The sequence below is a fragment of the Equus quagga genome, chromosome 11 (assembly GCF_021613505.1).
Source record: "Equus quagga isolate Etosha38 chromosome 11, UCLA_HA_Equagga_1.0, whole genome shotgun sequence".
In the NCBI taxonomy this organism is placed as follows: domain Eukaryota; kingdom Metazoa; phylum Chordata; class Mammalia; order Perissodactyla; family Equidae; genus Equus; species Equus quagga.
Window position 1 is genome coordinate 109675712 of NC_060277.1, and position 15814 is coordinate 109691525.

General features: G+C 47.1%; 1 protein-coding gene, 1 long non-coding RNA gene and 4 other non-coding genes across 7 annotated transcripts; 4 read left to right on the plus strand and 2 right to left on the minus strand.

The window, feature by feature from the left end:
- Positions 1–2123: 2123 nt before the first annotated feature.
- TRNAR-CCU (transfer RNA arginine (anticodon CCU)) lies at positions 2124–2196 on the plus strand. Its single transcript has one exon. It is a non-coding gene; the product is annotated as a tRNA-Arg (tRNA).
- Positions 2197–2612: 416 nt separating this feature from the next.
- Positions 2613–2685, minus strand: TRNAR-CCU (transfer RNA arginine (anticodon CCU)). The gene has a single exon. It is a non-coding gene; the product is annotated as a tRNA-Arg (tRNA).
- A 258-nt stretch (positions 2686–2943) lies between these two features.
- Positions 2944–6798, plus strand: LOC124246395 (uncharacterized). Its single transcript, XR_006890489.1, has 2 exons — positions 2944–3810; positions 4732–6798. It is a non-coding gene; the product is annotated as an uncharacterized LOC124246395 (long non-coding RNA).
- TRNAR-UCG (transfer RNA arginine (anticodon UCG)) lies at positions 3372–3444 on the plus strand. The gene has a single exon. It is a non-coding gene; the product is annotated as a tRNA-Arg (tRNA).
- Positions 3687–3759, plus strand: TRNAR-CCU (transfer RNA arginine (anticodon CCU)). Its single transcript has one exon. It is a non-coding gene; the product is annotated as a tRNA-Arg (tRNA).
- Positions 6799–10570: 3772 nt separating the features above from the next.
- Positions 10571–15756, minus strand: ATP5PD (ATP synthase peripheral stalk subunit d). 2 transcript variants are annotated; one of them, XM_046674449.1, is made up of 6 exons: positions 15631–15756; positions 13395–13525; positions 13016–13112; positions 11993–12064; positions 10918–10980; positions 10571–10771 (listed from the first exon to the last, which is right to left on the minus strand). In XM_046674449.1, the coding sequence occupies exons 2-6, from the start codon at positions 13514–13516 to the stop codon at positions 10640–10642; spliced, it is 486 nt and encodes a 161-aa protein (XP_046530405.1). In that variant the 5' UTR covers positions 13517–13525; positions 15631–15756; the 3' UTR covers positions 10571–10639. The 2 variants fall into 2 exon arrangements, with proteins under 2 accessions (XP_046530405.1, XP_046530406.1); XM_046674450.1 differs by lacking the exon at positions 15631–15756 and adding an exon at positions 14445–14501.
- Between the last annotated feature and the right edge of the window lie 58 nt (positions 15757–15814).

The following is a 15814-nucleotide window of genomic DNA, read 5'->3' on the forward strand; positions in this document are numbered from 1 at the left end:
GAAAGATTGCAGGTAAGTGAGCACAGGTTGGTGGACTGACCCATGTGAGCAATCAGAGACCTGGAATTAGGGCAGTGGCAACAGGGACAGAGAGAAAACAGCAGATGCAAAAGAATTATGGGGACAGAAAATTGGCCCAGGTGGAGTGGAAGCAGTTGTGTGACATGGGTGACGCTGTATATCAAGACAGGAAAGTCACAAAGGCAGCAGGCTTGGGAGGGTGGTTGATGATGAGGATGGTTTTGCCTGCAAGGAGCTGACTGTGGGCCTGAGGAGGAGTGCCTGGGTAGTGATGCCCAGGAAGGGGAATGGAGCCCTGGAGCTGGGGAGTGAGGTTGCAGCTGGGAGACGCAGGAGGGAGGGGCACAAGTAGTCTTGGGAATGGAGAGGAGCGGTTGAGGATGAGGCAAGGCGGAACCCGGGGAGAAGGTGGCAGCAGGAAACCAAGAAGGCATCCCTGTGGGTTGACTCTGGAACAAAGTGCTGGAATCGTGAGGCCCTCAGAAGATATTCGTGGCATGTGGAGGGACCTGGAAAAGCATTTGAAACACACAAAGGGGAAGGAGAAGTAAAAAGAAGCAGAACAAACTGGGGGACAGAGTAGAGCACAGGGGTAGGAACCATCCTTAACAAAAACTAAGGGCAAAAGAGTGCACATGGGTGAATCAGAGGCACAACGTTGAGCAGAAGAGGCCAGGCTACCAAAGACTATGATTCCATTTGCACATAGTTCAGCACAAGGCAGGGTCTGGCCCAGTGGCATAGTGGTTAAGCTCACATGCTCTGCTTTGGTGGCCTGGGGTTTGCAGGTTCAGAACCCAGGCACAGACCTAGCACCACTCATCAAGCCACGCTGTGGCAGCATCTCACATAAAATAGAGGAAGACTGGCACAGATGTTAGCTCAGCAACAATCTTCCTCAAGCAAAAAGAGGAAGATTGACAACAGATTTTAGCTCAGGGCCAATCTTCCTCACCAAACAACAACAAAAAAAACCCCAAGGCAAACCGGCTTTGTAGTAATGAAAGTTGGGAAGGTATTTGCGGGGGCGGGGGTGGGGGGTGGGGAGGAGGGTCTGGTGATTGGCTGGGGGGAGGCACAGGGAGCCTTCTGGGGTGCTGGAAGTGTCCTGCATCTCATCTGGCTGTAACCTTAAGATCTGTACACCTTGCTGCATGAATGTTGCACCTCAACAAACAGACAATTGATTGACTTAAAGGGAGGCATCCTCAAGGGAGGAGACTGGAGCCAGGTAGGTTAAATTATTCCTTCTTGCTGAAGTTAAGGGAGGAAGGAGAAGGGTTTCTGCAGACTCTGCGTGTTGGAGGGAGAAAGAAAGGAAGAAGAACGTGTCCAAGTCCCTGTACCCTGGGATGCTGGGGATGGACAGGCAAGGCCTCAACGCAGGCACCACGAGTAATAAATGCTGACCTTGGCTGAAGCTTCTGCTGTTACAACTTTCAGATGTGCATGGGTTTTAATATGGATGTTAAACTTGCGTAACGTTTAAAAATGTTTATTCTTTCTATTACTTTTTGTATAACAGTTTTAAAGTAATAAAATATTAGAGTGAAGTATCTATTTGGCTGATACATTTCTTTTCTATACATTATATGTTTATGTGTATATTTCTATTACGACTGGAAGGATTTGTTCCTCTTAGTTGTATATCGTCTTGTGACAGTGACGATTTTCAGTGTTTATGTTTCAATATTCATGATTGATGCTAATCTCTTCTCGTTCGTTTCCTATACTACTTTTTCCTAAAATTCCTGGATTTTCTGTCGGTTCTGTAGAGGTGGACACAGTGGCTCGATGGTAGGAAGGAAATGCCTCCAAATCTGAGCGTTCGCCTACCATGGTCCAGGTGGCCGGGCAGCCCCAGCGCCGGCCGCCCTGCCCCACTGTGCTTCCCGGCGCGGGTGGCTGGAGGTTGGTCAGCTCGCCTCCCACGGTAGTGTCTTCCCGCCTCCTCGCGGTCGTTCGCGAGCTCCAGAGGGCCTGTCCGCGCGCATCCCCGACACTGCATCCCTCGGCAAACGTGCGCCCGGCTGAGCCCTGCCTTGAAGACCCGGAGTCCGGCCGCAGACTAGGAGCAGAGAAGCTGGAAGTGTGTGCCGCGAGCCCCAGTGGCCTAATGGATAAGGCACTGGCCTCCTAAGCCAGGGATTGTGGGTTCGAGTCCCACCTGGGGTAAAGGCAACTTTTTGGGTATTTCCCAGTCTCAGGCACTGGAGTCTACTCCACCGCTGTTCGACCGCAGTAAAGACCGTGAGTACGTTCGGGCTCGGGAACTGCGGGCCAAAGACTGAAGGGTTCACCCAACAGCCCCCAATTTTGGTATAGCTCACAGGTCAAGACTAGAGAGCAGGACTTGTCCCTGCTTAAGGGTGCAGTATCCCCAGGACACTCGGGAACGCGGGGGCGAGGGCGACACTGAGCCCGGAGCCGGGAATACAGGACGTGCAGACATCCTGATTGCAAACACCAGGCCCTGTAAGCTGCCCGGCAGAAGGTTGGCAGGGGTCCTTGGGCGGCGCAGTGCTGAGGCACATGGAGCCCCTGGGTCCCAGGTACCAAAAGTTGCTATGGGAAGAGGTCTGAGCACACACCACCCCAGGTGGGACTCGAACCCACAATCCCTGGCTTAGGAGGCCAGTGCCTTATCCATTAGGCCACTGGGGCGCGATAAGAAGCCAGCGCCACGTGGTCTGTGATAGTGCGTGGTGGCGTGCACCCGCACGCGCACAGATCTCACGCGGTTCCGCCACGCCGGCAGCCGCACCGCCACCCCGACACCGAGTCCAGGTCCCGGGAAGCCAGCTGGGCTACGCAAAACGCGAGAGTTCAGGGTGAGGTGATTGGACAGTGTCCGCTGAGACCAGAGGGCGCCCGGCGGCGCGCAGTTCCACGGAGAGGAGCGAACTCCCTGGAAGGCGAGTGCCAAGCGGCCCCAGGGACCGGGGACGGGGATGGGGACGAGGAGGGAGGGCAGAACGAGCCCGCAAACGAAGCCCCGCGGGATTGCTGTACCCCTCGCCACCGAAGGGCGCGAGCCATTCGCCCAAAAGGAAGCCGACCACGAAGGGACTCAAAAAGCTCAATCTTCAGATCCGAAATCAGACGCCTTATCCCCTTAGGCCATGCGGTCGCGACGCCCAGTGGGCCCAAATGCACCGGCCAAGTACAGCCCCTTTGCTAGTGGCGGCGCCGGCGACTCGAGCCGGAGGGGACTGAGCGCGCTGGGCCACAGAGTGCGTCAGAGGGGTGGCGGGGAAGGGAGCCGGGCTACGGTGCTTAAGCCCCGCATCATCGCTGGTGCATCCAGAGATCACTAAATAGGCATTTAGGTAACCGTTTGTACGCAGGGAGACCGCGTGGCCTAATGGATAAGGCGTCTGACTTCGGATCAGAAGATTGAGGGTTCGAGTCCCTTCGTGGTCGAAACGTTTTAATCCCGAGGAGAGATGGCACACCTGTACCTCAACCGAATCCCAGAACTGTCCTTGTTTTAGACACACACAGGCCTCCGGACCCGCTCCTGACCCTTGCTCCCGTCCCCTGGAGCTGGGAGTGAGGCCTGCCTCCGAACGGCTTTTGCACCTGAGAGCTTCCTGTTGACGTCATTATTCAGCTCCGCGGCGTCACAGTTCAAGAAGCATGTGATCGGCCGCCATTTGCGTGAAGCCCCAGTGGCCTAATGGATAAGGCACTGGCCTCCTAAGCCAGGGATTGTGGGTTCGAGTCCCATCTGGGGTGAATTAACAATTTCAGCAAGATGGGGTTTTTTGTGTGTGTGTTATTTATAAGGTAAAAACAAAAACCGTACGGCACATTTTCTCTTTTTAATAGCATTCTTTTGCGTGTGTGGATGCCTCGGTTGCAATTAGTTTGCCCTTTCTTTTTGATCAAGCCCGACTACACACTTTGAAAGGTAAACCGATATGAGGGCGAATGGGGCCCAGCCTCTTGTTACTTCTCTGAATTGGCATCCAAATACCTCGTGAAAGTCCTCTGCAAGCCACAAAGCCACGTGCAAATGAAGTGAGCGTGTTCTGTGCGTGTCCATCACTATAAAGTTAAAAGCAGGTTAAAAAAAAAAAAGCCCCCGGCCCCTCCCTGCCCGCCAAGCTTCCCACTGGAGGGAGACGGGGCAGTCCAGGTGAGGGTGCTGCCTGACTCCGCGCCCTCAGTCCAGCTGTGGGTTCTGTGTCCATGGAGATGGCACCCACCAACCACTGCCCTGTGCTTGGACCAGGAGGGGTGCAAGGAAGCATGTGTGTGCACGCGCATTGGACAGTGGGAGTAATATTGCCATTCTTTTGTATCAGTCCAAGTATCCCAGGAAAAAGATGGCACACTCAACCTAGGTGATCCCAAGAGTGTTTAAAAAGGGACCTTTATCTACATTTATGATTTTCGCACTTTCCTGGATATAATCCTTTAGTAAAACGTTTAATTTTTTCAAAAACTGTACTATTCTGGTGAGGGGTGATTTTTTTTTACCTTGAAGCCCCTAGCTCCTAAGGAGCTATGTGTGGGCTTCCCAGGTTGAATGCCTCACGTTATGTGAGCTTTGGCGGTGGCGTATTTGCTCAGAGAGAGGCTGCATTGTTCCTCAGACTTTCGTAAGTTCTTGACTCAAAAAAGTTTAAGCCACTGTTCCTTATACTTCTGTAAAAGAAACAACAAACAAACTTGAAGTACAGAATCCTCCTCTCCCTTCTCCAGGGTCACCCCGAATTATTCCTGCGCCCTCTACTCCAAACCGGCCGCCACGGTTTATGGATGCTGCTTGAAGCTATCGCTGGCTCCCAAGCCCTGCCACGTGGCTGCGGCGCCCTGGCCCTAGCCTGCCCTGCTGGACCCACTGCTGCTTTTCTGGGTTTCCGACTTCAGTTTTCCCTAAAGCCATCCTCCAGGCCTTGCCTCCGTGAAGCTTACATTGTAGTGAGAGAGAAGACAGTAAAGAACTAAATGAACAAACGAGATGATTTCAAAATAAAGAGAGCCATGGGAAACTGTTAGTTGAGTAGCGAGAGAAAGCCTCTGGGTGGAGAACAGCAGAAGGATCACTAGCAATGCTGTCACCTTCAGAGGACTTCTTTACTGTCTTGGCTGATACACTACCTACCTCATAGGGTTCTTGTGAGGAGTAAAGGAGGTGATATTTCTGTGAACTGATTAGAACAATTCCTGGAAGCTCGTATGTGCTCTATAAGATCAGGCATGGTCGTCCTCATTTACCAATAGACTAGTTTGCCCCCTTATTCAAGGATTGTGTGATACTCTCCACACTAGGTGTGAACCCCTAACTGAAGGCTCAAATTTCATCTTAGATTTCTTCTCTTTCATTCATAGTGAATTCATATTAAGGTTCTTCTAAATGCCAAGCACAGTGCTAAGCCCAGGGAATATGCATATGTCTGAGGCGTAGTGCTGGCGCTCAACAAAGAATCTTTTAAAATCTTCTAGATCTCCCTAATCTTCTGGCGTTAGAGCAGGAACAGCAAATGCCTGATGGAAAGGGTGGAGTGGGAGGTGCAGTTAGCAGGATGCTGTGGCTGTAACGGGGGAAGGAGCACAGCGTACCAAGAGAGAACCCCGGAGTAAGAGGCTGCATTTGAGCTTGCGTGCAGCGGGAATCCAGGGGAGGGCTTTAAGCAGAGGAGTAAAATGACCATATTTGCATTTTGAAAAGATCCCCTTGGCAACAATGTAAAGAATGGACTGGAGGTGGGTGAGAGTACAGGCAGGGGGACCACTTAGGGAGAGATGGGTGGCTCAGGGAGGAGATTACCAAAGCCTGAACAGAAGCAATAGCAGGACCCCAAGAGGAGGAAAGTAAAGATGTTCAGGAAATGGAATCTGTGGGACGTGCAGCCCAAGATGGTGCCCAGGATTTGTGGGGATGGTGGTGCCACACACCCTGGGGAAGAACATGAGCTCAGGGTTGATCCAAGTGCCTGGTTTATTTTTCCCCACAATCTATCCTTTTTTTCATCATAGTTTCTAGTTTCTCCTTTGGTGTTATGCCTAGAAAAACTCTCACTTGAAGATTATGTAAATATTTACCTACAGTTTTTCCTGTTGTTTCTTGTGGGATTTTTAAAAATATTTAAATCTGTAACTGGAATTTATTTTGATTTTTAGTGTAGAGTAGGATCTGTTCTTATTGCTTTACAAATATTTAAACACTTAGATCAGTGCCTTTCCCCAGTGATGCAAAATGCTACTTAGATACAGGTTATGGACTTTTTCTGAAGGTTCTTTTCTGTTCCGTTGATCTAATTATTTTTAGCTTTTTATGCAACTTAACTGTGAGTACTAATTTATAACCCAATTAATTTTTAAATATTTTTCACTTTTTTTCTTATCTCTATCCTGATTTTTCTGTAATCAAAATGTATTGTGTAATCAAAGTTTTTATATCACGCAACTCAATGCTATGAATGTTTTAATATGAAATGTTCATATTATTTTTATCTTCCAAGCAGTCTGTAATTACATACTTTATTGCTCATTGATTCAAGATTTAGGAGAGTGTGTTTCAATTTCCAAGTGGCTGCATTTTTGTATGGTTTTGTGTTATTGTAGTTTATACTTTGACTATTAATTGTTGGTTTTATGTAATATTTGCTCTGGGATTAGTTGATGTGTGCTATAGTTTCTTATTCTTTTTTTTTTTTTTTACTTTGAAGCTTTCTTTATAGTCTAATATGTTGTCAGTTTCCAGTTATTCTGTTCGTATGACTTAGAACTTACTACATAAGCTATTAAATTAGCCTTTTTATTACAGTCTGCTATAGTCTCATTTGTTTTGCAAACATCAGAATTTTTACAACTGCTATGTTTCTTTTTTCTTTGTCTTTTTTTTGGTGAGTGAGATTGGCCTTGAGCTAACATCTGTGCCAGTCTTCCTCTACTTTGTACGTGGGATGCCGCCTCAGCGTGGCCTGACAAGTGGTGTGTGGGTCTGCACTGGGGATTCAAACCAGCGAACCCCAGGCAGCCTCTCTAGCAATTTCTTTTAAACTTTTTTTGGTTTATATATTTTAATACTTTTTTCAGTACATCAGGTTCCCATCATTATTTTTTTCATGTGGATGGTTCCCTTTATTATTTAAAAATTACATTTGACCCATTTCATGTTTTTGTCTCATTTCTACTATGCTAGATAGTAATATTATAACTAGATTTTTGCCTATCCTTTAAAAATTTTTTATGAAAATTTTCATACAGAAAATAGTAAGTGAACCAACCTAGATTCATCAGTTATCAAGATTTTGTCACATTTGCTCCATTAATCCCTTTCATCCTTCTCTTTTTAAGAAATCCCAGACATCACATCATCTCCCCACTACGTATTTCAATATTCATCTCTTAATTATCTTTTCAGTTAATTGGTGCAAAGCAGGATCCAAATAAGGTCCACACACAGGATTTGGATGTTAGGTCTCTTAAGCCTTTTTTTTTGAGGAAGATTAGCCCTGAACTAACAGCTGCCAATCCTCCTCTTTTCACTGAGGAAGACTGGCCCTAAGCTAACATCCATGCCCATCTTCCTCTACTTTATATGTGGGACGCCTGCCACAGCATGGCTTTGCCAAGTGGGGCCATGTCCGCACCTGGGATCTGAACCAGCGAACCCTGGGCCACCAAAGGGGAACATGCGCACTTAACCACTGCGCCACCAGGCCAGCCCCAAGCGTCTTTTAACCTAAAGCTCCCCCTCCTTCCCTCATCTTGCCCCACTCCATTGACTTCTTGAAGAACAAAAGGTCAAATGTCCCACATTTTGGATTTCCCTTTATTTCTTCATGGCATCATTTACTGGTTCCTCTATCCCTGATATTTCCTCCGAATTAGAAGTTAGTTTTAATGCCTTGATTAAATTCAGGTTCAACTTTTTGGCAAGAATCCTTTCAAATGGTGCTGTGTATTGAATATAGTATATCAGAAAGTACATAATATAGGCTTGGCATCAGGTGACAACCTGATCACTGTCATGTCCCTCATCAACCTTTCCTTTAATCATTTTCAACCATTGATGATCTTTGCCTGAGCAAGCTGTTTCATCAGGGATTACAAAGTAGCGATTTTACTGTTGTTACTTTTCTTTCCCCGTTTATGAACTGGAATACTTTGTAAAGAACTTTCTCTCATCAACTAGGTCTATTGGTTTATCTTGAAATACAGTTGTTCAAAAAGGCAGGATAAATGTGTAAATTTTTTTCCTTCAATGCCAGTTTTTAGAGCAATGACTTGATTGACACATCCAACTCATCCTTTTTTAAAACTTTTTTTACAGGATGGACAGCTTGTAGTTGGCTTTTGAGTTGACCCAGTTTGAGTTTTTGCCTCCCAGTAGGGATCTTCACCAATTCATAATTATCCTAAGGATGTTTGGTTCTGTATGCGTGCTACTTTTGGTTTTGCTGATTTCTATCTTTAAGTTTTGCTATAGAGGATGTACTTTATTTTCCTCTCTAGTGACTTGAAAAGCATCCTATTTTACGAGTGATTATTTTTAATGTAAAATCAACGCATGCTCAATGCAAAAATTTCAAACAATCCAGGAGGGTATAAAATTTAAAAGTGCCCCAATCCTAGCCACATGCCCTGGACTCAGCATATTCTCAGTTGTTCATTGCTGTTCCTTCCAGTAAATCTTCCAAAGGTTCTCCTCTGATACTAGAGACTCCTCCCTTTATCTACATATTTTTTGAGGAAGATTAACCCCGAGCTAACATCCACTGCCAATCCTCCTCTTTTTTGCTGAGGAAGACTGGCCCTGAGCCAACATCTGTGCCCATCTTCCTGTTTTATATGTGGGATGCCTGCCACAGCATGGTTTGATAAGTGGTGCTAGGTCTGCGCCTGGCATCCAATCTGGCGAACCCCAGGCCTCTGAAGCAGAGCATGAGAACTTAACTCCTATGCCACCAGGCTGGCCCTGAGACTCCTCCCTCCATGTTACAGAACTTTCATAGGACTCATGTTGGTTCTTTCCTTGAACATGAGTTCTAACCATACTCTAAAAGCAACCTGAATGGCTTTTGCTTAGATTATCCCTGTTTTCACTGGTCTGAATCCTTAGATCTTCATGGATGGCTCGGTGCCAGTTCAGTGATTCACAGCCTGAGGGGAGGGAGCGTGTGGTACTCATTTTTCTGTTTTGTGCATTCAAAGTCTTCTGGCACAGCTACCACTGAACATCACAGATTATAACTAAAGCAGCTCCAAGCGGAAGACACACTGCCCCTCATCTACATATTACCTTCAACCTAGCCCCTACCCCTACCCGTTAGGGGTGATGGTGCCCAAGCTCCCCTCTGCTCCTGTCCTTTAAATTGCTTTCTTAAGTGCTATCAGCCATTGTTGCTCTTCTGCAATAAAGTCCATCCGCAATCCTTGATAGAAACGTCACAAAGTTGTTGGCCCGTGCATGCTACCCTTTCCCTTCTAGGTTTTCCAAGCCATATCAAGTGAGATGCCTTTGCTTAGATCACTTTCTTACGTAGAAACTTCCTGGCTTATCTCATTTAATCCTCATTACAACTCTGATGTTTGTAAATGAGAAAAGGAAAGTCCCAAGAGAGTAAATAATTAACCTAAAACTAGCAATTAAATGGTCAGGGGAGTAAGTGGTAGGCACACCAGGTCCTCTGACTTCAAGGGTGACAGAACTCCTTCCACCACTGCACCTTACTTTAAACCACCTGTATTTTCTGGCATTGGTCAAGAGTCCTGCTAACTATAATAAACAGTAGGAATTTTTAAAATCAGAAGAAGGAATTAAAATAATTTTCTATGTTCAAACACAAAGCTGTAACCAGTTTTAACTTTGTGACAAAATTTCCTTTTAAACCACAATTATGGGGCTCGCCTGGTGATGTAGTGGTTAAGTGCGTACGCTCTGCTTTGGCGGCCCGGAGGGTTTGCGAGTTTGGATCCCGGGCGCAGACCTACACGCTGCTCATCAAGCCATGCTGTGGTGCGTCCCACATACAAAATAGAGGAAGACTGGCACAGATGTTAGCTTAGAAACAATCTTCCCCAAGAAAAAAGGAAGCCTGGCAATAGACACTAGCTCTGGGCCAATCTTCCTCACCAAAAAAATTTAAAAATTAAAAATAAACAAACCACATTTATGCTGAAGAGCTGAAGCACAGAAAAGCCGATCCCTGCTGCTACTCACCCTGCTGCTACTCACCCTGCTGTTACACCTGCAATTTGGCCCATCTGTTCTTCTGACTCACTAAGGGACAAAGGAGCACTCCCTAGGGACCGGTGGTTTGAAAGCAGAGAGGAAGTTCGAGGGAATCAGTAGATAATGAGTCCTCTTTACCATATTCCAGTGAAATACACTGTCCTCGGCCCTACTGTTATTTGTGAGGACTGCAGCAGCCCTGGGCACTCAGTAATTGACTCTATTTACTCTAACCGTTAGACATCCGGACCAGCCACACCTGTACGCTCACCTTGCCATTTTAACAAAAATCCCCCTTCCAAGGAGGTCACCTCAGAGTTCTACCTATCTCAACCACAAAGGAGCAGACACACATAGCACTATACAATTATTTTTAATGTCCGGAGTTTACAAGACGAGCACCAGAGCTTTCTCCCCAACTCCAGTTTATAAATTCTCAATTGGCTTGTGAGGCCAATAAGGGTACTTCTTCTTGTCTAATTTGGTTTCTGGGAAGACTTCATTCAAGTCCTCAATGGTCATCTGATCAAATGGAATTATGTTCTTCATCTTCTCCAGCTGGAAAGAAGGGAAATGTGTTAAGATAAATAGGGCCACAGAGATACAAAAAAGAATCCAAGGCAGGTTGCTGCCACTAGGTGAAAGATGTGTGACCGTGAAAAGAGACAAAACTATTACCAGCAACAGCCAAGGCTCATCCTTACCTCCTTCTCATATTCCTCAATCCTGGCCTTTGAGAGAGACAAAAACTCAGCACAGCTTTTCACCTTTAAGAGAAGAGAGAAATTCTGTTTTGAAACCAAGTTGTACTGTCCTGACCCTGAGGCTCCCAAGGTATGAGAAGTCCCCGAGCCCACTCTTGCCTTCCCACTCTGTATGGAGAATACGTGGCTGCCCTGCCTACTGGAGGAGCTTGCTTTGAGAGGCAAACTACAGCTTTTTCTAAAGGCACAAAGAAGCCTGTTCAGGAGAACAAGAGTACGATGACAGGACCAGGGTTCTTCAGCGAGTTACTCATCTAGGCAACCTACAAAAGGCCTGCGTTTCATAAGGGCCAGTTATTGAACGATCGGGACAAGCCGCCTGACCACCTAGCCAGAGATCTCTTTGGTGGAGCGACTGGGTTCCAACATTTGGTCGTCAGTACTTTCAAGCAGTTAGGTATTTGAATCCTACCATGGATAATCTTCCTATTCAATTCCAATTCCTTAATTGTTTTTAACAGCTTTGTTGAGGTGTAACTGACATACAATAAAATATACCTATTTAAAGACTACCACTTGATAAGCTTTTCTTTTGAGGAAGATTAGCCCTGAGCTAACTGCTGCCAATCCCCCTCTTTTTGCTGAGGAAGACTGGCCCTGAGCTAACATCCGTGCCCATCTTCCTCTACTTTATATGTGGGACGCCTACCACAGCATGGCATGCCAAGTGAGGCCACGTCTGCCCCCGGGATCTGAACCAGTGAACCCTGGGCCACTGAAGCAGAACATGCAAACTTACCCGCTACACCACCGGGCCAGCCCCCACTTGATAAGTTTTGATATATGTACCCACGTGTGAAACCAACCCCACAATCAAGACAGTGAACAAATTTATCAGCCCCCTCCCTCCCATTCCCAGGCAACCGCTGATGTGCTGTCACCATAGATTAGCTGCATTTTCTAGAGTTTTATTTTATTGCTCCTTTTAATTCACTCTGCTGTAACCTAACCACTAAGAAATACAGAGCCGTCAGGAATTAGAATTTTAGAATAAGTAAGAGTCTTAACTACTTACATCTTCTTTTTCTTCAGCATCCACCTGGACAGTATATTTATCCTCCGGCACAGGAACCTTCAGGGCATTAAACTACAAACACAGGGACATTGAGTTGTCATTAATATACCCAGGAGCCCACAGAAAGGGCTCAAAGGCGCTAATCCTTACAGATCATATCAAAACACATTCTCCGTTCCAAGAGGAAACCAGTATGCATATCGGGTGTTGTAGTGGAAAGAGTATTAGACTGGGCACAGGAGCTCCCATTTCTTCTCTGCCCTGTGACTGACTAACTGGAGACCTCGGACAATTCTTTATTAGGATGAGCCTCAGTTTCTTCACCTGAAAAGAACAGATGGACTTGATGACCTTGAACCTTGGCATTCTAAAGAAATTCTGATTTCTCTTTTAAGTGAAACCCTAGTGGGCTGATCGGTGGAAGTACTGTTTGCATGATGGAGATGGAGACGGGCTCTTCAGAGGCTGCTTGGGGTTGTCGCCCCAACACTTAGCACTGTACCTGGCACAGAGCAGGCCCTCGACAAGCACCTGTTGAATGAATCAAGAACTATATACTGAGGTTTAACGTGTAATTATCAGAAGAGGATAGGTGGATGAGAAATCACAGCTAGAAAGGACAGTAAACAACAGCAGAGAAATGAAGAAAATGGTGAAAGGTAGAAAAGATGTCAGTTTGTTCTAAAGGGGGACAGGTTGGGGGCTAAGAAATAATTCAGGAAGAGTTCACGGAAATATTTAACTTGACAGCCGTCTGGCTCCCTGATTTAAGGCTATACTGTACTGTTTGTTTGGATAAGAAACCGGCTGAATGAAGAAAGCCTGAATTCTCTGCACCTATTTACCATTTCCATCTACCACTGCAAGACCTTCGGCCACACCCATCTCTCCTGAGCTTCCTCTGGGGTCTGAGTGTTAACGCCAGCCTTCTTTCCTCACTGTCATCCTCATAGTTTCCACCATCCTGCTCCCTAGCTGGAAACCACATTACAACACCACTGCTCTAGTCGCCTGAAGTCTCACCTTCTTCTCAAAGTCATCTACCAAGCCCGCCTTCGCCACGTTGGCCTTGTAGTACGCCCAGTCGATAGCTGGTGGAGCCTCAGGCAGAGTAGCCAACCTGCTCACAGGGAAAAGCAAAGGCTAAGATTGCCGCATGAGCAACAGAAAATCCACACAGGAATTTCCCTGTTCCTTATTCTGATGGCCTGGAGCTGTGATCACACTTTTCTCTAGGGGACATCACAGGAATGTAAAAAATTTAGTTTCATTTGCAAAATGCATGGATTTCTTTACACTTTCTGTCAGAAGAGCATCAGAAATTCACATGTAATTCCAGAGCACTGTTTTGTTTCCACAATCAGTGACAAGTTGAGAGGCTCCCTCTCAGAGAGGTACTGACCTGGAGGTGAGGGTCTCATTCCAGGATTTCAGGGAGTTGGCAATGGCCTTCTGGTTTCGGGGTATGATCTCCCCAAAAGCTACCCAGTCAATGGCTTTTAGAGCAAGTTTTCGCCCAGCCATCTTGCAATCCTAGAAAATAAAATGGATCAGATCAAAAATTCGGCTCCTAGAAAGAATCTTCTAAAGGGCATTTTAGAAACATGCAAGTCTTGGGGCTGGCCCTGTGGCCGAGTGGTTGGTTAAGTTCGTGCGCTCCCCTGAAGGCGGCCCAGTGTTTCATTGGTTCAAATCTTGGGCGCGGACATGGCACTGCTCATCAAGCCACGCTGAGGCAGCGTCCCACGTGCCACGACTAGAAGGACCCACAACGAAAAGTATACAACTATGTACCGGGGGGCTTTGGGGAGAAAAAGGAAAAAAATAAAATCTTTAGAAACATGCAAGTCTTTAAGAAACAGACCAGCATCCTCTGAGTGCTTGGTGGGTAAATTTATCAAGTAAAGGAATTAAGATTAATAAAGCAGAAAAGGAGGACAGGTTAGCTTCTCAAATTCAAGTTGTGCAACCTGGCATATAAACATATTCTTTCTCCTAGATGGTCCTCCCTGTATTCCCCAACTCCGAACACATCCTTACAAGCCCAGTTCTCTGTTTGCTCTCCATGTGCCTTTAGAAATATTGCTGGGGGCCGGCCAGGTGGTGCAGTGGTTAAGTGCGCATGTTTCACTTCAGCGGCCCGGGGTTCGCCAGTTCGGATCCCGGGTGTGGACATGGCACCGCTTGGCAAAAGCCATGCTGTGGTAGGTGTCCCACATATAAAGTAGAGGAAGATGGGCACAGATGTTAGCTCAGGGCCAGTCTTCCTCAGCAAAAAGAGGAGGATTGGCAGCAGATGTTAGCTCAGGGCTAATCTTCCTCCAAGAAAAAAAAAAGAAATATTGCTAAGGTAATACTCATGCATTGCATACAAGTTAATAATTTAGATATATTTTCCATTCCGATTGTGTTTTATTCACTGATTCTCCAGTGCACAAAACCTGACACATACCCAAGTTTCAACAAGGCTTAGTTAAATAGAGCAGAGTCTCAGCCAGAATTTCCTCACCTGAAAATGGGGATATCAGCCCTGCTTACCTCAGAAAGCTGTTAAAAGTAGCAAATGAAATTGTGCACATCAATTTGCTCCACAGTCTTATACAAACTTCAGAGGCTCTCTACCCTCTCCCTATCAGACTAGCAATATACCAACATCTTCTTATTCATGTCTGATTATCCCCTGCTGCACTAACACACACCGAGTACACTAGCAATACCCTTAAAAGCGGTATTCAACACATATGTGCATGTGAGAGAAGATGGAAAGTGATTACAGCCATCTTTTTTTAACCAAGAGAGAATATGGAAAATAGTCAACTTAAACGAAATAAGATCAGTGTCACACATTAACAGGAAGACTGAAACGTCAAAGGTCTTTACAAACCATGGGGTGGATCACAAGGGAGGTGGAAGAAATCTTTCCCAGGATCTTAAAAAGAAACTTGCCAACACCTGCCGTTTCCTTTCTTTCCCTCTCAGGACAGCTTATGTTTCCCGGAGTGGAGGTGAGAGCAGGTGACTCTTAAAGATGCCAGAGAAATGAGCGCTCTTACAGAGACTTTCCCAGTACCAGTGGCAGGCAGGCTGCATAAACGAACGGATTTTTGTCTTTCATTTATTGCTGAATGCCCGGCGCCTGGAACAGGTCATGCACATAGGAAGTGCTCAATGAAAACATGTTGAACGGGTGAGTGCACCCGGCACTTGAGAAGCTCTGAATGCTCCACACACTCGAATGCGGGAGCCCTGGGGAGCGAGGGGAGGGCGCAGCCTTCAGCCCACTGAGTGTCCCTCTGCAAGTTAATGCTATCTCCGGGTAACGTTTCCCCAACCCCCAAATCGGACTACTGAAGTCGTCCGCGCTGGCGGCGGCCTGAACGAGACAAGGTTTGTGCAGGCGCCTAAGTCGGCGGCGGCCGGGTCACAGCCTGATCCCTGCGACCTCGCGCGCTGGGGACGGGAGGGGAACGGAACGCGGAGCAAAGCCGCGGCAGCTACCCCCAGGCAGACTGCCAGCGGAGCCTCAGCAGGGCCCGGCGGCCTCGGCACGGGTGCGACAAGGGTCGGTGCGAAGCTCGGAGGCGGCAGGGCACAGGAACCTGGCAGGGAACGGGTCCAACACCCAAAACCCCACTCACCTTCACCGACCCCGGCAGCCTGCAGTCCCCAGCAGCGAGCAACGGAAGTGGGTCACCGGAAGGCTTCCCCTCAGCCAACCCCTAAACGAAAGGGGCGGGCCTTGCTTCGCAGGTGAGCCAGTAGAGATGAAGACTGGCTCCGGAAGTCCCGCCCCCGAGGGCGGGCACGGCACCTCCACTGCGC

Coding starts and splice junctions, on each gene's coding strand:
- ATP5PD (XM_046674449.1), bottom strand. CDS start 13,516: ATGGCTGGGCGAAAACTTGCTCTAAAAGCCATTGACTGGGTAGCTTTT. Junction 12,065..13,015: donor TAGATGACTTTGAGAAGAAG/GTGAGACTTCAG, acceptor CTGTGTTTGTAG/TTTAATGCCCTGAAGGTTCC. Junction 10,772..10,917: donor TTGAGGAATATGAGAAGGAG/GTAAGGATGAGC, acceptor CCTTCTTTCCAG/CTGGAGAAGATGAAGAACAT.